This window comes from Coprinopsis cinerea, assembly GCF_000182895.1.
Source record: "Coprinopsis cinerea okayama7#130 chromosome 7 map unlocalized cont3.7, whole genome shotgun sequence".
Taxonomy (NCBI): domain Eukaryota; kingdom Fungi; phylum Basidiomycota; class Agaricomycetes; order Agaricales; family Psathyrellaceae; genus Coprinopsis; species Coprinopsis cinerea.
In genome coordinates, this window is record NW_003307538.1 from 51,561 (window position 1) to 71,938 (window position 20,378).

At 49.7% G+C, this 20,378-nt stretch overlaps 6 protein-coding genes and 1 non-coding gene across 7 annotated transcripts; 5 read left to right on the forward strand and 2 right to left on the reverse strand.

Moving 5' to 3' along the window:
• Positions 1 to 5,129: 5,129 nt before the first annotated feature.
• On the forward strand, positions 5,130 to 6,843 carry CC1G_10152 (hypothetical protein; the record flags this gene model as incomplete). Its single annotated transcript, XM_001840726.2, has 5 exons — positions 5,130 to 5,144; positions 5,411 to 5,568; positions 5,787 to 5,934; positions 6,190 to 6,286; positions 6,428 to 6,843. The coding sequence occupies 5 exons, from the start codon at positions 5,130 to 5,132 to the stop codon at positions 6,457 to 6,459; spliced, it is 450 nt and encodes a 149-aa protein (XP_001840778.2). The 3' UTR covers positions 6,460 to 6,843.
• Positions 6,844 to 7,527: 684 nt separating this feature from the next.
• CC1G_10151 (hypothetical protein) lies at positions 7,528 to 8,447 on the forward strand (the record flags this gene model as incomplete). Its single annotated transcript, XM_001840725.2, has 3 exons — positions 7,528 to 7,588; positions 7,650 to 7,984; positions 8,066 to 8,447. Exons 1-3 carry the CDS (start codon positions 7,544 to 7,546, stop codon positions 8,445 to 8,447), a joined length of 762 nt encoding a protein of 253 aa, XP_001840777.1. The 5' UTR covers positions 7,528 to 7,543.
• Positions 8,448 to 10,382: 1,935 nt separating this feature from the next.
• Positions 10,383 to 11,257, reverse strand: CC1G_10150 (hypothetical protein; the record flags this gene model as incomplete). Its single annotated transcript, XM_001840724.2, has 3 exons — positions 11,214 to 11,257; positions 10,843 to 11,156; positions 10,383 to 10,782 (listed from the first exon to the last, which is right to left on the reverse strand). Exons 1-3 carry the CDS (start codon positions 11,244 to 11,246, stop codon positions 10,383 to 10,385), a joined length of 747 nt encoding a protein of 248 aa, XP_001840776.1. The 5' UTR covers positions 11,247 to 11,257.
• Positions 11,258 to 11,988: 731 nt separating this feature from the next.
• On the forward strand, positions 11,989 to 12,802 carry CC1G_14746 (hypothetical protein; the record flags this gene model as incomplete). The annotated part of the gene is made up of 3 exons (XM_002910723.1): positions 11,989 to 12,072; positions 12,522 to 12,541; positions 12,754 to 12,802. 3 exons carry the CDS (start codon positions 11,989 to 11,991, stop codon positions 12,800 to 12,802), a joined length of 153 nt encoding a protein of 50 aa, XP_002910769.1.
• Positions 12,803 to 14,394: 1,592 nt separating this feature from the next.
• Positions 14,395 to 14,943, forward strand: CC1G_10149 (hypothetical protein; the record flags this gene model as incomplete). The annotated part of the gene is made up of 1 exon (XM_001840723.1): positions 14,395 to 14,943. One exon carries the CDS (start codon positions 14,395 to 14,397, stop codon positions 14,941 to 14,943), a length of 549 nt encoding a protein of 182 aa, XP_001840775.1.
• Positions 14,944 to 15,837: 894 nt separating this feature from the next.
• On the forward strand, positions 15,838 to 15,921 carry CC1G_20132. Its single transcript has one exon. It is a non-coding gene; the product is annotated as a tRNA-Arg (tRNA).
• Positions 15,922 to 17,257: 1,336 nt separating this feature from the next.
• CC1G_14747 (hypothetical protein) lies at positions 17,258 to 18,851 on the reverse strand (the record flags this gene model as incomplete). Its single annotated transcript, XM_002910724.1, has 5 exons — positions 17,258 to 17,424; positions 17,502 to 17,548; positions 17,762 to 18,021; positions 18,280 to 18,486; positions 18,738 to 18,851. The coding sequence occupies 5 exons, from the start codon at positions 18,849 to 18,851 to the stop codon at positions 17,258 to 17,260; spliced, it is 795 nt and encodes a 264-aa protein (XP_002910770.1).
• Between the last annotated feature and the right edge of the window lie 1,527 nt (positions 18,852 to 20,378).

Sequence of the window (20,378 nt, forward strand, 5' to 3'; positions counted from 1 at the left end):
TGCATTCGCAGGCGCAGTTCCTTTCCAATTTTGTGCATCTACATCCCCCCTAAAGAACTCCAACGCTCACTCCGCAAGTTTGTAGGGATCGGTCGACTTGATGTGGTCGATGTAACGTGTGTAGAGGGTGATTACTTAGTGTGTTTTGGGTTTATTCGGTCTTTATTACAGGTTAAATTCTTTCTTTCGCTCTCTTTATTTTCTTTTTATACAACCGCTCGTTTTCGCTTTGTCCGCTGTTCTTCGCTCCAGTGTTTCGAAACCGTCTTCTTTTATAGCTTATTTTCGTCGTCTATCCTTTATTTTGCATGTATGTATGTATGTATGTATCTCTTCCAGCCTCTCAGTGTGTGTATACCAACTGGTTTTCATTCATTCAACTCGTTTTTATTTAGATGCTTTCAAGTCGAATAGTTGTAAATTCAGTCAAACACCGATCCCTTCCTCGAGGAATTGCATTGAAATTGAAAGTGAGCTCGAGTCTGTCGACCCGTCCGTTGTACTCGAGTATACCCTCCACGCACTTCCAAGCGCTTGAATTCGACGTTTTAAGTTGTAACTTGGTCACAGTTCGTATAGTTCAGCTCAGCAGCTGACCGCCCAGTGAAACTCGACATGTTGACCAATTATGCCTGGGCTTGAACGACGCTTGGAGGGGATTGAAGTTGGAAACCACTACTAGAAAGTGAGTGAGTATGATGCTTGAAGATCTGAATCTGAATCTGAATCGGGGAACTCGGCATTTCAGTTGAAAATATCGGGTTGTAGAGTTAGACGGGAGAGAGAGAGGGAGGGAGAGAAAGGATGCCTGAGGATGCGGGGTGGTTGAAACTTTGAAACTTGGAGAGAGGGCTACAGCCTGACAAGATTGAAGAGACTATCAAGCAAACTTCAGGACTTGCTCGCGGTCCGACGACATCAGCATCTCGACTCCCGTTTCCGGAGGTCTTGGCGAGTGCAACCATAGGTTCCGCCGGGCCTCAGTTCCTCCGGATGTCCCGGTTGCCAACTTGCGACAGGAGCCCCCTCTTCCCCTCGCCGGGCTCCCAATCAATTGAATCAACGCCGAAATTCAATCAACGCCGACGCCCTGGCTGTTGCCATCGAAGTGTAGCATACGGACACGGAGTAGTAGTCTGGTAGTCAGTCAGTCTATTCTTACATCTGTACTCTTTCTTTCGTCCATCATCTTCTCGACGTCAACGCACGCTCTGCTCGCCAGCGCCGCCGCCCGACGAACGACGAACGAATCGACGTCTTAATAGCTAGCACCGTGCTAGCCTATCAATCCGCACCCCCGTCTCTCGTTTTCTTTTTGTATGTAGCGATTTATCAAGATTAGGACTGTAATGTGAGTGGCTTCGAGGCCATTGTTGCCCTTAGAAGGATTGGTCCTGACTGACTGTAACCGACTGACTGATGAATATCAATGCGCACCCATTCTCAAAAACTCTCGACCGCCTCGAACTCGATTTGCAATTGGAATTGGGAATTTTCGACTAAACCCCTGGAACGCTGCACGCAACGACAATTGTCATTTGAATTCGACTCGCGCCTCGTGCCCGACCCTCCCGCCCGGGATTGGCATTTGTATTTGTCGCTTTCGTTTTGAAATACGGATAAACCAACGAACCCCTCGATTCTCGAACCCTCGAACCCTCGAAACCCTTGCTCGAACCGCTCAATCCGAATTCTTGCCCCGGACCTCAACACCCCTTGCCCCCGGACCAACACGACCCTTAACCGACCAACACGACCCTGAACCCCGACGGGACGAACGACGCCTCCACGTTGCTGCACCGTCACACGATTTCACGATTGCTCACGAATTGTATCGTCACGAATTCGCTCACCGCCTACATACTAACGACTCGACTTCCACGAACCCACGAAAACGCACTATTCCTCACCGGCATCACACGCCCCTTCACCGTCACCTTCCAAAACGCCGTACATAATACATAATTCCAACACAAAACGCCCTTCAACCACCGCACCACCGCCCACTTTTTTTTTTCTCACACGCCCGTTGGTTCGAATTTTCGGGACGCAACGTTTTGTTGTTTGTTGGGGTTCTTCTTGCTTCTTGACGTCGTCGTCGTTCGTTGTCCTTCCTCCTCGTCGCTTCCTCGTCGCTGGACGTTTCCCTCGTCCGACTCCGCTCTTCCTCGACGTTCGTCTATTCCCCGACATTCCTCGAATCCTCGATTCGTCGCCCCTTAACCGGACCTCGAACTGCGAACGAACCAATCCAACGACGCCCGCCCTCACGACTTTAATAACGATTTTTTAACACGAAGAACCTCTCCCGTAACACCATACCCGTACCTATAGACCAAAAACCGTTCAAGAAGCGAACTAGCAGCAGAACTCGACGAGTCCCACTGCCCGCAGCACCATCAGAAGACGAATACCAGCAGCACCACCAGCCGCGAAACAAGAAGAGTAGTAATAACAACAGCACACCACCAGAAGAAGAAGAAGAAAAATGCCAAGTTTCGGGGATTTCGAACCCCTGTGCAAGGACGTTCCCAGTTACCCATGGTGTAACCTGTTTTATCGTCAAGTGAGTCTTTCTATCCTCTAATTTCTTGGGTGGGAGGGGGTGGAATGGGTGCTGTGGGTGGGATGGTCTTGGGTTGGACGGTTCTTCTTGGGCGGCTTGTTCTTCGGTGGGACGCGCGATGTTGGGTGGTTTATCCTTCTTCGGTGGGACGGGCGTTTTTGGAAGGATGCTTGTTCTTCGGTGTTTTGGAAGGATATTGAACGCTAACGAATGAATGGTTTTTCTTTATCCTCTTCTCTATTCGATCTCGATTCTATCGCTCGGTCGAACGTTGAACGAAACTTCGATATTCAACATTGAACACTGCACGCTGGATACTGGACGCTGCGGGCGCTCATCGACATTTCCTACGATCCGAACATCGAACGTTGTACGACTGCGGAATAATATGGACACGACTGCGGATATGGATGGATGGATGGATTCGAACTCGATACTCGACACTCGACTGCGATTACACCCCTCGCCTCCGCTCTGGTCGTCGACTACCGCCCATTGCTCACGACCTACGATGGTGACGACCTACGACGTTCATCACCTACGACCCCTCCTCATGGCCGCGACCGACGGCAACCGACCGCCCTAATCCCCTCTGGCCGACTCAATTTATCAACACCACCTTCCAACCCCTCTCCTCCCACTCCCCTCCCGCCTCCAGCTCCTCCGCGCAGCCCCCGACGTCCTAACCGGCCCCTCCTCCCCTTCCAACTCCTCCTCCGCCCCCGTCGGCATCAACCCCTCCTGCGGCATCCCGCGCATCGGGTTCGACGGCTCCATTTCCAACGTCGCTAATATCGCTGCCTGCGGAGCTAGTTTCCTGTTTGTTGCTGTACTGGTGTTTTTGTGTAATAGGAGGAAGGCTGCTGTTGGTGAGTTTTTTTGGTTTTCGTTTTTGGGTTCTGTTTTCCCTTCTTTTTGGGGTTTGAGAGGGTTTTGGTGCGGGCTTTTGAGGCGCCCGGGTGGTGGGTGCTGGTGGTCGGTTTTCGAATTGAGTCCCTGGAGGGTGTTATGGGTGTCGGTGGCATCTTGAGGAAGGATGAAGGGATTGGTGCTGGGTGGGGACGAGAAGGGGGGTTGGGAAGCCAGGACAGACCTTCGGCTACGTGTCCGCTGAATTTTTCACGACGAGCTCGCTATATTCACCTCTTCGGTCCCTCTTCCTCGCCCTCCCTCCTCCCCATCGTACCCATCGCCTCCTATCCCTACCTCGGTTGCACCCCGCCCCGCCCCGCGCCACCGCACCTCACCTCGGATCCCTACCACGTTTCATCGACATCCCCCCTGCAACACGTTTGATGCATCTTAGTCTCCCTACCTTCTCGGCTGTTATTCGTCTCATGTCCTCGGCGCTGTTTGGGTCCTTGTGGACCTTGGACGGGGGTTTACGTACGCGTAGAGCCTGGAAGCGTGTGGAATGCTATGTGTATGGGCGGGGCCGGTTTCGTCTTGTCGCTTGCTTTGGCAGGGGTGGATTGCGGACAGGGTGGATGGTTGGATGGATGCGCGTGCATAGTATACCGCTCCTCGTGTCGCAGTGGAAGTGGATTGGTTGGATGCACCCTCGTCACTCCCTCTCTTCCCTTCTCGTTCTCTTTCTACGATATTCAGTTTTTTTTTCCTTCATTTCATTTCCCTCGTCGACTAACTACAATTCACGAAACAACCATGACTAACTAACTACCCCAACTCTCCCAACAGGCCGAGTGGAACTCCGAACATTCCTCATCGTCTACCTCCTCACTCTCCCACTGCAGATTCTGACGACGGGTGCGCTGTTTGAACAAGGTGCGTCGTGGTTCTCTTTGGGTTGGATGGGTGCTGATTATGTCTCTTTCATATTCTTGTTATCTTTTGACCTGCTGGCGGTTGATACACGTATCGTTTGGATGGTGGCGGTTGATACGCGTTTCGTTTCGTCGTTTGTTGCTCTTCTGGACGTCACGCGCTCATGTCGCATCTGGACGTCATGTCGCCCCATCGCATTGCACCGCCCGTCTCCCGTCTCCTGCTTCCTGGCCGGTTGATACCTGATTCCGTCGCCTGCTCATACGATCTATTTCCCCGCATTGGGCAACCGTCGTTCCGATCTCTACTCGAACGCTATCGTTGGACTCTATCAACTATCTTCGATGGTGCCAACATACATCGGTCGTACCAACGTTCTACCATCGTACCAACATACTTCGATTGTACCAACGTTCTTCGTCGTCGTTTCCTATTTGGATGGTTTCGATTATTCGGTCGTTTCGATTTTCATCGCTCGATTATCCGGTCGTCCTCGTCGCGTCGCGTCCACTTCCGACTTTCAACCGACTCTCAACATCCGACTTGCAACGAACATCCGACATCCAACCCCCTCGGCACCTAACGCATCCAAAACATCAAACAAAATCAAAATCGAACTCGACTCAAAATCAACCAAAATCAAACGAATCAAATGAAATAAACAGGCTCAACACACCTTGTGGTCCTAACCGCGATCCATGCCGGTCTCGTAGCGGCTCTATTCTGGGGGTTGTTGGCGAATGGAATTGTGGCTACGCAGGTTGTTGAGGATGGGACTATGAGTAGTATGATTGTGAGTGTTGGCGTTCTTTCCTCGTTCGGTTTTTGTTTCCGCGTCACCTGTCTTTCGTTGGATGCTTCGCTTTGTGTTGTTACTCTTCTGGCATCTCGTTTCTCCCGTCTCCTATGTTTCGCTCTTTTATGGCGTGCTGCGTCGTTCAGCTCGTCGCGCACGATGGCACCCATTCCATTACATTACATCCACTGCCCTTCCATTCCACTCGCTCCCCTTCTCCCAATCAACCTGAACTAACCTGCTCTCCTCCCCCTACTCTATAGCCATACACAATCGTCTCGATAATCGCATTCGGCGTCACACTCTACATCTCACTCGACATCGCACTGGGCGCTACGGACTTGATTGGGGGCGTATCCGATCCTCCGGAGGCGTTGAGGAGTATTCCATTGTTTGTGTTGACGAGTATTTGGCCTGGGGCGTGAGTGTTGTGTTCTATCTTATCTGGTGTTGTTCTGTTCCTGGTTCATGTTTCTCCTCTTCTGCGAGGGGTGTAGGATGACTTTCTCTCGTCCCTTCCTTTCCCTCTCCCACTCTCGTCCCATACTCTCATCATTTCCGTCCCCTCCCTCCCCTTCTTCTAACTTTTAAACCTAAAACCGAGTACTAACCTCCCCTTCCTCCTCCTCCCTCGTATAGCTGCGCCCTCCTCTACCTCCTCCTGATGTCCTACATCGTCCTCCACGTCCTGAAAGAAACCAAACCGATGTGGTTCTACCTCCTCTCTGCGGTTTTGTTCGTGTTGAGTCAGTTGGCGTTGTTTTTGTTGGGGAAGGTTGTTTGTCGGGTGAGTTTTTTTGGTTTTTGGTTTTGAGGGATTTTGGTGGGGTTTGGCGTTATGGACTCGTTTCATTTGAGGCGACCCCGTTGGTTCTGGATGACGCGCTATGATCTTTATCCTTGGATGGTGCTCCATATATAGACATTCTTCTGGGATGATGCTCTGTTGCCATTCAGCTTGGATGACGTGCCATGGTCTTCTCGGATGACGCACTACGGTCTTTTCTTTTGAACGGCTCGCTAACCACTTGATTTTGGACAGGCATCGGACGCGAAAGTCGACGGTTCGTTCATTGCTACCATCCTCGAAACTGCCGCAGTGGGCGTATTGTATTTGGCGTGGAAGAGTATAACTGAAGGTGCGTCAACTTTCTTTGCTTTTGGCGTTTCGTCTCGGAAAGGCTGGTTTGCCTGTCCTGAATTGCGGTCACCTCGCTCGCCTGAATTGACGAATCGTTTGATGAACCTCGTTGACTGACTTGCCTTTTTGCTTTTCACAGAATCATGGGACGACGATTATTACCCGTCATAGTAACACGCACGATCTTGGCAGTTTCTTTTTTGTATACCTATCGTTCGGACCCGCCATACCTCCTTTTTTTTAACGTTCTTTCAGTGCTTTTACTTACATACGCATCCGCGCTTCCTTCCTGCCCTCCGTTGCATGCCTCGCATGGCCATTGGAACACTCGCATCCCCTCCTGCCATTGCACGCCGCGCCGACCAAGTACCAATTACACGGCGCCGCCAAACATCTCCGCCCATTTGCTATGCCCTACATACCACTCACTGACATACATACATTCGATACTTATCTTCATTTGTTGCTTACGCCGCTACCCTTTTTTCTATTCATTTCGTAGTTACGTTGTTCAACGTCCAACTCGGCTGTTAGATCAGCTGTTGTTAAAGTTGTTTGCCAGTGTTCCTACCTGCCTAGTACCTACCTTCAGCTTTGTATCTTCCTTCAGTCCAGTCATTGGCTTTCGTACGCGTACCAATTTGTTTTAGCTCTCCCTCCCCATTTTCGCTATTCCGCCCTTCCGTTGTTTATGTTACGTTTTTCTTTTTTTTTTTTTTTTTTGAAGAACGTGTACTTATTGTATCACCGTTTCTGACAGTCGAATTTTTGGAAATTGTACTTAAACTTTCTTTTTTTTTTCTTCGGTTTAGTACGAAATGCCTTTGGCTGATTATGATCGATGGCTCTGACCGCTCGGGCTGTCCGTTCAACTTCTGATGATGTCTAGGCCCCGTATTTCTTTGACGCTCTTGTGCTTTCGGTTGGTTGACGGAATCGAATTGAGATTCGCGTTGGAGTTCGGCGACTGTGTGATGGAAACTTGACAGATAGAGTCATAGTAGGGGAGTTCTTCACCTTTTGCTTTTGAGAAATGTGGGACTGCAATGGAAGACCTATATTTATGCTCCTATTCTGGTGTTCCCGCAATAGGCTTATAGGCGCCCACCCAGCCGTACAAGTTCCTTGACTACTGCGGCACGTGCCGCAGTAGTCCTTCTTCGGACCCACAGCTCCATCGAATAGGATTTAAGGACGAGCTTCTTGAGATAACCACCATCTTCTCTGCCGCAGCATCAAGGTGAAAGTAGGCGAAATGTCTTCAGGCATGTTCTCTGTATGGGTTGTGCTTGGGATCGAGGTGCGTGAAAAATCTGAATGAGGACGGTGGGAAGACGTAAATGCTAACCCTGTGGATGTAGAACCCCTTTGGCCAAAGTCGCTCCCTGGTGACCTTTGTCGACCAAGAAACAGCCGACGAATGGTGGCGCGCCATCTCGGAGAATGCAGAGGCGGCAGCCCTCGTCCGTCGCTTGACGCCTCAGCTATACTCGTATACTAGGGAATCCTGGGGAGATGACTCTCAGACTCCAAACCTCTTAACGGCCAGGGGTCGATTCGCAAATGTCACTCATCGGTTCTTGGGCAAGTTCGTCTTGGAATTCAGGGTCCAACAAGCAGACGGCACATTGGATAGAGCGGCATTCACCCTCAATCCTGGTCCGCAGCAAGTGACAGATCGGGTTAGCGGGAACTGGTGAGTTTCTCAACCCGATCGCGCTCATTATACATACTTGGGACTCGTTGCTCATAGTGGCATTTGGTGCTTCGTTTTCAGGTTCTGCATCCGCTCCAAAATCGCACCGCATTTCTACTGGATCAACGACGGTAGTGGTTGCATCAAGCTCTCCGATAAAGGCCGTTCGAGATTCCAAGTCGCCATTCATAATCCAGGGCCCACCGTTCCCGAGAAGGCGGTCATGATCCCCTCTGACCACATCACCATACGCACGTCGGGAGGGGCGTATCTCGGTTTACAGCATGCTGAAGGGCGAAAGGTGCTGACAGTCACTGAGACACTTCAGACGGCGTTCAGGTTTAGTGAGCTAGCTGCGGGTAATTTTGGTTGTGCAGGTGGATGTCTACAGGACGGCGCTTCACTGTGTTTCATTGAGGGGGCTGCTCCAGGAGCAGGGGAGGCTTGGGAACTCGTTCAGTAATCCCTTTTATATACTAGTACATGTACATATCTAGGAAAGCATAGTAAAACTGAAAAATGTCACTTTGCGGTACTTGCGGTGCTACTGAGGAACTGAACGTAATCGATCCTATACAGGGGTTCAGCAATAAGCGCCCGTCACCCACTCCTCGCGGCGAGGAGGCACGTGGGCATAAGTGACGTTGAATTACGTTCTGTTAGTTATATCATTATCGATGATCAGAAGGGCTCTCTGGTATAATCCAGACATCCACATCTGCGTCTTTATTCGAGAGTACTTCCCCGATGGCGCCCTTCAATGTGCTCCTCTTACAAAAATGTTCATGCCAGTAGGTGTTGTGCGCTTTACCAATCGCGAGGTGGCAGATAAGTATATCAAGGCCCTTAGCCTACGTTAACGTCTCATCCAACTTCTGCGCCCAGCCCCCAATGCGCGCCCGAGATAGCCACTATGGACCCTGCGCCCGTTTGTTTTAAACGGAAATGAAAACCGCTGGTCCCTCATTAGTTAATGCACCGTCCGCCCTCTTCATACGGACACTCACGGATGTTCCGTTACTTTCCACTCATTTTCTGCCCGTTTAAAAAAAACTCTGATTTGGTGTACCTAAATGGATTTCAAAAAGTCAACGAACCACGTAGCACTGCAGGATCATCCGTTTGCCTTGCATTTCCTTACTGCCCACAACTCATTGCGGTCCATTTCTATCAAACGGAGTGAAAGCGGAAGGTCCGCGAATTGACCGTTACATTGAATACACGTCAAAACGGATTTATGATATTTGTATACGGGGGTGTACAGGGATCTACGTGACAGGGATTCTAGGTGTCCAATAAAAGAGGGAAGAGATTCGAGAGTAGGCTGATACGAGGCTGTTGGGGGTCTCGGAGAAACGCGAACCTTTATTCACAACAAGCTGATCTTGGTTCACATATCTGTGCATGATTCATAAGCGCACTTGAGCTTGGAAAGGAATGGAAACTATACATATCATGCTGTCTGTTCTCCCTACCGTAATGCTCCCCGCCATTCCCCCTTTTTTTGGTCTTCTCGCCTGATGACTTCTTCGTTTTTGCCTTACCCTCTCCTTTCTCGTTCGCATTTCTCAGCTTCTTCTGCTGCCCCTGGCCCTGGAGATATGAAAGGTTAGAAAGCATGCAGAATACAAGGATTAAAGAATGATACCAGATTGCTACTGCCCTCCTCAAAGCCGGTCTCAAGATTCCTCCCCCGCCCCTCCATAGGTCTGTCAGATGGCGAGAATGGGTGTTGTTGGTAAAGAACATGATGAGAGGCTGACGGGAAATGGGATAAGGGCGTGGTTGGTTTCTGTTTGGCAACAGCACGATCACCTGACTGACACTGACATGACGAGTCGATTCGTCTTAAGTTCTAACGCTTTCCCTGAGCCCTCTTCTCTATACCTATTAATTATTCTCTCTATCTACCTTATATGTCATGGTGTTCCCCATATCTGATGTTTGTATTTCCGTTACAGGCCCTGTAGTTTGAATAATTTGTGTTTGTTTTAGTAACGAAGAACTAACGGGTCGAATTTGGATACTTGCGATGAAATGGATGGCTCACGGTTTATCCATACCTAATGCATTAGTCTCACATCCGTGAGTTTTCGCCCACGGACGGCTAACGGATGCTGCGTGGGCTCCGAACTCACGGATTTCGTAGGTAATGGGCAACTAACGGACACTGCGTGAATTCTGCACATTTCAACGGATAATACGTGGGTAATAAACGGATATAGGGTCCATAGTGATAGGAAGTGTGGGCGTGTCGTCTGTCCATCACTATTGCCCCTCGGAATCTCACTGCAACGTGAACAACAGAGGGTGTGTCAAAGATAGAGTCACTACAATTCAGCTTTGTTACAGTCTGTTTCGATACACAAAGTGCCTGGTGGTACTATGATCTGAGAAGCTAAACCAATTCCCAGGGCTCACCGGGGGAAGAGCTATCAGGGCCGGAAATGGACAAAGATGCTCCATCAAAGGTGGATGAGCACCTTTCCTCAATGTTCTCCACAACGTCGAAACCAGCAATCGCTCCACTCTCGAGCTCGCCAAATTTGAAGGTCCTGTAAGCTCGGGTAGGGATAATATGGCCCAAGTTATTGTCCACACCGACGTAGAGGTTCTCCTTGATGTGAATGGTCACGTCGTCCGTGTTGATCATGATGGCGTTCTTAGGGGTTTGGGAGGACGGGTTACGAATAGAAATCTTGAAGCGAGTCCTCTTCTCCTTGGATGCGTAGATGGAGCTGCGCCTCTCGTCGTAGTACCAGAAAAGATGAGGAGCAGTCTTGGAGCGAATGTAGAACCTAGCGATTGCGGATGGTAATAATCAGCGCCTAATCGAAGCGCAAATCCCGGGAACTCACCAATTTCCACTGACATGGTCAACGATAGGAACTGGCGGGATAACGGTGATGCCCCTTCCGCCTCGGTCGTTCTCAAGAACGATGAACAGTCTTCCTCTGAACCTTTCGGAAATGGACTTGATATTGCCGTCTGCAAAGAAATTCCAGATGTTCCAAATATTCACATCGTGAGTGTAATACTGAGGTGTGACACGCGTGATCGACTTGGCGATTGAGGTATTGGCGGGAGCCTCAGATATAGCCCTCCACCATTCGTCGGCGGTGGCACGATTCGCAAAGATGAGAGTAAAACGCCAAGTGTTGTCGTCTTGAACCTAAGAAATGGGTTGTTAGAGTCTGATTTCATGCTCGACAAGCGTCAAAACGCTCACGTTGTGAATGTGGGCGTAGAATGGGGAGGTCATGGTCGCTTATGACGCGAAGTGTCGAAGGTTTCGAACTGAATTCATCTCTGGACATCGACCCCATCCTTATGTACCTCAAGTAGGCATTTTTAGGTTGTTTTCCTTTTATTTTATCCGGTGTTATGTATTCTCCGGTTCGAATTCAATCGAAGGAAGAGCATTCAGCTTTCTATCTCGGTTGAAGCTCTCATCTGTGATACCTTGAGGCCTATCACTTGACAAGCCATCAGCGCTAAACCCCAGGAAAGGGAAGACAGATGTCCGAGTTGACCCCGAGACGCCATTCAACGATATCGATAACAGCTAATGAAAGCCGAGTGGATGGCGTATTGTCACCCCTCGCCTCACGTCGCCTTCGATCGATGGAATGCGCTGCTCTACGCCATCGGATGTCATACTTCGCATTTCTCAGATCTTTGACGAGCTTGCAATACTTCAGCGTTCTCCTGTATCCGACTTGCCTGCCACACACCAAGTGCAGATCCGAATCCGGAAGGGCCTATGCTGACGATCACACTTACGAGTGGGAAACCCTTCAACGTTCCTGTGGAGATTACACCCTTCTTTCAAGCGAATGGGCCTCGTTTCCATACTGTCTGGCCGAAGTGAGAAGGTACAGACCAGATAACTCCTCCATGTGACCACTTCTGACAGTCTTCACACTCCCCGTCAGTGAGGAAGTTAAGGTGAGGGTCCATTAATCGGCTCGGTGACTTGGCAGCAATGCGCTTTCAAGTAAAAGATGGCCCAGTTGGACGGGAGATTCGCCGAGACGGGCATAGATGAGGTGGAGAAGTCACTCTCACATGAGAAAAGGAGGGATCATGTAACATAAAGGTGGTGCGTTCACCCTGTGGTCATAAAGCGTGAAGCATGACTCCCAATCTGGGGAATAGGCGCCGGCGGCTTGTCCCACGCTATATTGGGCATTGGTCCCAGCACGTGCCAGGGAAATGTATGACGCGATTCCCGGTTTGCAATTCCCCAGGCCTCTGCAGCATAGTTAAATCAGCTTATAATGGCCCTGAAGACAATAATAGTGTGAAAGATCCCGGTACGTCAAACTTCAGGTCCTGCTGTTAGAAGCCTGGACTCGGATCGACATCGCGGACGATTCTGTCCGGGTTCAAGCCTTCAAGGGACCGTTACCTGCAATTTTTAAGACGATTTGACGCCTTTCGATTCTGGGTAGAGCTCTTCGTGACGGAAAGCTACGACTCAGAGTAGGTTATAATTAAACAGAACAAGTTGCCTGACTCTTTCCTCTTATTTCAGGGAGCTGGATACATTGGGATGTACGGCCCGACCTCACCAAAATGTTCCGAGCACATCGTGCGACTCGGGGCTCTACCAATGAGAGCTCCAACTGTTTTGATGAGGCTTTTGCGACAAGACAGTGTGTAGATGACTGTTTCTCAGAGCTTGAACTTCGACATTCTTAGTCTATTGCATACCAAGGTATCCTAATGTCATACTCTCAAACTCTCGTCAAAGATTTTGTGGACAGGAAAGGACATGACGGCGTCCTTCGAATCCTTGAGCGCTTGGCTGTTTAGGGCAGGCTCAATGATTCTCACGGGGTGCAAGGGGCTAGCTTCGAGACTAACTTCGCTCCTCCATTCGTCACGGCATTCAATCTTTTTACCTCCAAGGGTTTCGTACTAGACGCGAGCTATACTTAACCTAAATCTTGTGTTAAAACGCGACGGACCGATCCTGAGGACCTCACATTGGTGAATTGTGTGGATCTTCTAATCGGTGTTCAACTTCGAGAAGGATATCGCGAGCACCGATGGCCACATCACAGCCACAGCCACCGACGCGGGTCTCGACATCCACCGAAAAAGAAAGAAAAAATCCTAATCAATTCATGCCAGCTAGTCTAAGCATAGTAGCATGTAGGAAAACAACAGGCGATCGTTAGGTACCCAGATAGGAGTAGAGTCTGAATCCACTGTTCGAAATCACAAGCTTAGGGTACTTGACCGGCCCTAAAGTAACAAGCGCCTACCGGGTAAGTAGCGCTGAGCCTAATGCGAGATTCTCATGGCAGCGGTTGGGCTGAATCAAAGTTCATGCGTCATAAGATGGCGTCTATGTGTTTTCTGGACCACATTTCATGACGTATTCCTTAGGGAATTTCGAAGGTTATGAGTGTAGGAACGGGTTAGTGTGCACAATGAGCCGACCCCAAAGTCATTGGCGCCCAAGCGCACAATTTAGAGCAAGAATGCCTGAGCCAGCTATCGTTTGATCAATTTAATGAAACTTGAAGTGGACGCTGATAAATATGCCTTATGTTCTACGGCATGGACTATCTCCAATGCTTCCAACATAGCTATTCTGTTGGACATCCAAAGTCTAGCCGAGCTTTCGTGACCTACTAGTATACGCTTGCAACCTTGGAGGAATCGCTTTGGCCATTGCAATCCAACTGGGGAAGGGTCGATTATGATCTTAACAACGATCTACCACGTGTATCAAAGATGTAGATAATGGTTACTAGGAGAAATTCATCTCATCGTTATCAAAGGAAAAATCCGCAGTAATTGACGCTCAGGGTCATGACGGATTTGGGTTTCAATGGAGAGGGCGCGACAGTGCGCCGTGTGATGCTCCGGGACTTGTCGGAGCAGCACCCTCCTGCAGTCTGCAGAATGTGCATGGGACCCACAACCAGAGGGCGCAGCAGCGATTTCGCAGGACTTCCATCGCTAAGCGGGCTGTTTCTCCGGTTTTGGTCCGGGAGGAGAGGGTCAGCTATTGCCCATCCGGAGTTAACTGCCAAAGTGGCTGACGCGCTGACGCGGTCAGGTGCGATAAATCAGGTTAAAGCTACAAAAATGGAAGGATCGCCGGCAATGGTGCAACGACGGACAATGGGCCAGGGGAATGTCGTCCACAAAGACGACTGATCGTTTGGCTGGGAAGGATTATAAAACTTGACCTTTCGCAGTTTCGCAAGGATCCTCTTGATCTTCAGTCACTACCATCTCCACTGGTAGTCGCAGGTCACTGCGTCCCGCCTGCACCTGCTTGGTTCACGACACCCACGACCCGTATACGACTCACTAACGAACCAACTATTCTAATCCCCAACCTATTCCTTCAATAACCACCCATTCCATCGTGCTCCCGTCGCATAGCCATGTCCTCCAACATCCCCACCACCGTCGCCCGCGCCGCCGCGACTGACACTACGCTTGACTTTGTCTCTGCCTCAAATTCCACTACCTCCGTCGACGCGACTGTCGCAGACATCGACATCGACTACGAACAATGTGGTCGCCTATTGGACCTCGCCCAGTCTCGAACAGAGTATTTCGAAGCAGTCGACACGGCCGAGTTGGACGCCGAAACCGAGCAAATCCAATCTTTAGCAGGAGGCAAGGAGCGTGAGCTCAATCTCAAATCCGACAATTATGACGTGAAGGAGGGTGCCTTCCAACGTGGCCGCACCACCTTTCGTAGGCTCAGCAATCAGTTTGACAAGATCAGGTCGAGGTCGCGTTCCTTGTCGATTTCGTCCGCGCGAACCCCTCCCCGCTCGCCCGCAGCCACTGGCGGCGCGACGAAAGATGATGTTGCGGGTATGGAGGTAAAGAGGAGGCAGCTCTCGCCTGTCGCGCGGGCCGTCCTCACTTTCAGAGAGCAGGAGGAAGGTGTTCTCCAGATGCTCTATGGCTCTCCCAAGTAGGCGCCTAGTCCTCATCGCCTTTGCAACGACCACTCTCGCTTTTCGCACCCCCGTCAATTTCGCCCATAAAGCCTTTCCCCCCGACCCACCGGCGTTCGACGACGAGGTTGGATGTCCCTTGTATTATATTTCTACGCACTCGCGATTCCATTTGTTTGTTTGTAATTTATAGTGTACCATGGCTACTACCTTAGTGTACATCGCTCGTTAGTGTACTCGGGTTCATTTCTCGTATGCCTGGCGCTCTTTATCTGCTTTTCCTTCCTCATCCCTACCATAATTCCCTTCTGACAATCCCACCCATAATCTACTCATTTCGACTCTCTGACTGTAACTTTATAGTGTATCATGGCCGCCTTGACCTAGTTGTACATTGATCCCTCTTGTACATACACTCCTTCACAGGTTCCCTGGCACATGTACTCTCGCCTGTTCTCCTGTACCTGTACACTATATTTATTTCGCCTTGGCTTGATGTCGGGGCTACGTAATTTATACTTTGGTTGACCCAACTGTCCAGAGTGGGAGGTTTACCAGTGCGCTTCTCAGAATAAATACAGTTACATGAGTGAGAAGGTCACTTTGAAAAGCTTAGACATCCTCCCTGAGTCGGTTGGTAGGAGTTTCCTTCGAAACTCTGGCGTCGGGTGCGGTGTGATACGTGAAAGAAACGAGGGAACCCGAATCGTGAGTTTGATTATCTGATGGCCACTCTAGCAGCCTGCCTTGACCCGGGGGGAAAGACAGTCTCAGGTGAATTCTCCAGGGCAGACTGACACGACTGTCTACATACAACAGGTGTGGAATTCTCAGGCGTTGTTCCAGCGGATGTACCACCAGAACATGATGGAAATGAAAGCCCGTAGTAATTGGCAATTTAAGGAACATCCGTATGGCTACCTGGCGCAATGGTAGCGCGTTTGGCTTCGATGGCTAACCGGCACCAAAAGGTTGCAGGTTCGATCCCTGCGGTGGTCATTTTTTCCTTCCAACACCATTCATCAATGCGCGTTGCAACTTGACAACATTTTTTTTTTGCTTCATATGTGCCCGCCACCCGCCCACACTAGTGCCAACAAGCAAGCGTGTTCATTGATCGTCAACGTGGAGCGGAATCTTAAACCGCTTTGCGTCCGTCAGCTTTCTGCCCTGATACATGCGATCGATCCAATGCTCCACTTTGGAAAGGTTGCAGCATCAACGGAGATCGAGAAAGTAGCTTGGGTGACGATCGAACGTAGGTGCACGACAAACCTCTGCCCTATCCAAACAAACCATTCACCATTTACTTGAGCGCCCGTCCTTCGTGAAAAATGTCAATGAATTGGGTCTTATACCCGTTGAAGTGATTCGCTGGCCGATACAGAGACTCAACAAAGGGCTCTCTACGCTACAACGCAAGATGTCATAGACAACAACGGCATCAGATCGGTGAGAACACATACTATGTCGGGCACCATGTCATTTGGTGGCGTAATCCTGAGTCGTCGAAGCCTGCTATACAAGGAAAGCCTCATTCCGCCCACCGGATGGGGCGAAATGTGAAGGACAACAGAAAGTTTAAATAAGCTCAAGGTAGATAGGTGAAGGGAATACAGGTCTGAGAGTGTTTGTTCAATCAATGTGCGGCTGAGATCTAAGATATGATCTCGTCGGTCCGGGATCCCCATATGTTCTGAATCTCTTTAATTCGAAGTTGTCGGAATCTGGGTTATAGGGTTCATAAACGGGCGTTGGTGGACATTCGAGCAAATTTCCTACAACTGGAACGAGTTCGTGAATGTTTGATACATATTCTGTGCACGTCCGCAGAAATGGACGATCATTCCAATCATTCTAACAGGCTACTGGAAGAGCCACTTCGGACTTTCCAGATTTTTTCGCCTCCAGCGCTAGATAACTTCAGGTCATCCAGCGGTGCAAGGATCGCTCCACACGGTGACAATTTCACTGATGTTCAGAAAACTCTATGCACCGGGAAATGGGGCTAGATGTGAATCCGCAGCGAGGCATCCAATTTCCCCGCCTACTTCTCCTGTGCTGCGCGGCTACGCCAAGTTGAGGACACGCTGGACCAGGCGACGTCATACGCACGAGGCCAGTCAAAGGACGCTCTCACACAAAGAGGGGTGGTGCCGTACCAAAGGCCAAATCTCCACAGTCAATCCTCGAATCCTCGACGGAGGTGAAGACATGAAGCTGCGACGATAGGAAAGCCTTTTCAATGGGTTTCCTTAACTTGCAAAGAACATTCCTCCAAATCAAGTTCCAACAAACGCGAGGCAGGCAGCATTTCCGAGGATCGAAACGGCTTTTACAGCGTTACGATACCTCTCGATCCACTGTCACTATTGGGCGTTTGAGAGATATCAGAGGCTGCCAAGGCGTTCCTGTGTCTTCCTAGGCAGGAAAAATAGGCAAAGCGAGCATCTCCCCGAGCCAGCGCTCTTGGGTCTGTCAAATCACGGCATTTGTGTGCGCCTAGGTAGGGAAAGTGAATATCCAAGCTGTTTTCTATTTGGCCCTGAGGCCTGACCAGGATACCGGCCAGTACGTACGAGCCAACTTCTTCTTTGCCGCCATCCACTGACCAGCGCTTGAATTCCTGTGTTCTGAAATCAGTTCCATTTCAAACCGGTGTGACTGCGTCGTCGAGCCAGTTCACAGCAGCGCCATTGCCTTGCCCTTAAACCATTCTATTTACAATAGTGGTCGGCATCACATTGGAATTTGAAGGAGGACAAGTCATTGGCGCCTGCGACAAAGACTTTTCACTGCCGTTGAAGTCATCGACGGCCAAGCTTATTCCACGCTCTACCATTCTCTGAAATCTCCACCCTCCACAGTCGAATCCAGAAATTCGCCTGCCTCTGGCCTCTCCCTCACTTTCGGATCTCCTCCGACTCCAGTTGCCAAAGCAGATCCCCCGAATCCTCTCGACAGGAGCCAAGAAGGCGCCGTCCATCGTGTTTCTTCACTCGCATCTATGTCGTCCAGTTCGTCGTGTTCCACACTGGATGTTGACGTAAGAAAAACATATGGGTAAGTCGTTCTCTCCACGCGGAGTGTCTTGAGCGCCTACCACCGACCACGCAGTCAGTTCACTGACATGCCAATTTGCCAGCGAGAGAGAAGGGTTCTACTTTTCTGACAGGATCGACTTCCAAGGAAGAGCTCTGCCTGCAGATTACCACAGCCTTCATACACGCTGCAGTGGTATGACCCTACCTCGACATTCGCGACCATGCAAAGAACCACTCAGAAGTTTAACCGAGTTCCAAAACCCACGACTTTGCATACCACGCTCTACCACATTCAACTCGATTCTCCACACACCGCTTCGAATCCTGAATGGCCCGATGAATTGCTCTGAAATTCAGCACCCCAGGCTCCCCGCCGATGACTCTTGATCGTCGAAGCCAAGGAAACACCCTGCATGGCCCCTTCCTTCGCATCCCACCTCTCAGACGTGCTGCACACTGGACGTTGACGTAACAAAACATATGGACAAGTCGTTCCCTCCATGCAGAGCATCCTGAGCGCCTATGGGCGACCAGACAATTCATCGACGTGCCGTCAATTTTCGAAGGAGAAAGAAGGGTTAGGACATCGAGTGCCAAAGGTTCAGTTGGACCTCGAAATCAATATTACGGCGTTCACGCACAGTGTTGTGGTACGTACACCATACACCTAACACATACGACACCCTGATATACTGAGAAGTAACATCCTTCTCGATGCCCCTGAACACACGCAGAACCATCCAGAAAATATCACAAGAGTTCACGACTTACATACTTTCCATCCACACCAACGCGGAGGCCAACGTCGCCCAACCAGCCAAGCAGTTCTAGACAAGCTCCGATCCGGTGACCCTCATGCAAAGTCTCCTGCCCAGGGTAAACCATGGACTATTGACTCCTTGGAAGTCGCGGAATATGTCCGGAACACGCAGCGACGCGACGCTCATGCCTAAGTACTACAGTGTAAATGCAGCCGTGGTCGTGTTCTACTAACTCTTCTTTCCCTTGGATCCCTTGATCTCGAGACTCGAGGTCGAGGACCGAGTTTTGACATCAGACTTCTTCGTATGTATTCGACTTCTGTCATTCTTCGAAACATATGGAATCGAGACAGTCGATTGCACCCGTCAATAGTCCAACGAGATTCACGATTCGCGAACCAGTTTGAAAACTCTTGAGAACTTCGCAGCTCGGAAAACATACACCATCCGTGCTGGTGGCCGACCCGGAACATAATCTCTGTGCCACTCGGAAAGACTGAAAGGTTCCTATACAGTAGTTAGGAAGCACCGGAGTCGGACTCGGTTCTCGGAAAACACCAGCCTTTCCGAAAGGCTGGTGTCGATCAGAGCTCGACGCTACCGCGAATTCGAATGAGAGCTTCCGAGAGACATGGGGAGGGGCACCAACTTGAACCTCACGGAGCTCAATTAAAACATTCAATCAAAACATTCACTCAACTTAGAATTTCGGAATCCTGAAATCAAGCAACAAGAAAAGAGAATCGTTATTGGTACAATTAGCTACACAGATTGTCAAGAGGGACCAAGTACTGAGTGAGTGGGATACGACGAAGCAAATCGAGCAGAGTCCAAGATGATGATGACAACGACAATGATGAATAGATAGATAACTTGTGGTAAGGTGCAGAGGTCGAAAGCGGGATCAATGCGGACGTGTAAATATGTTCGACGGAAAGAGTAAAGAGAGATGCTCGAGGAAAGAGTGGAGAGACGTGAGTGAGAGAGTATATAACAGTCCATAAAGATGATAAAAAAAAAACTATACTTGAATAACGTACATGGTCGGCAGTTTCAAAGCGAGTACGAAGCACAAATCAGAAAGCAAGACGAAGCAAGGAAAAGAGCAGCGATCAAAACTGAGGGGCCCTATGTCAACCACACCCGAGCCCACAGCGACCACAAGTCCCCCGCCTCCATGAAATGAAAGGCTATAAAAAGCAAAGCGAACAAAAAAGCAACATGCGTCCAAACGAGGAAAACATAAATATGCATGAAAGACCCAAAAAAAAAAAAAAAAAGTAAAACTACCAAGTCCAAGAATACATATCACAACAACAACAACGACAGCGGCAACAACAGCGGCGGCGGAGGGCGGAGGAACGAAAGGAATAAGGGGGCAAGTTCCAGGTGCACATCAAAGGCAAAAGCAAAAAGCAAAGAAGAAATGACACCAAACTCGGAAAGGAGGATATCAATAGCCCGAATAACAACATAAAACAAGGAGGAGTGGATAAATGAATACGTCAAATGACGTGGATAGAGTCAGGGTTACGACATACACTATAGTAGTATGAGCGCAGTCACCAAATTGAATGTGAAGGATGAACACATAAGGAAGGGGAGGGTGAAGAGATGCGAAGTGACATAGCAAGGCAAAAGAAGTGAAGAT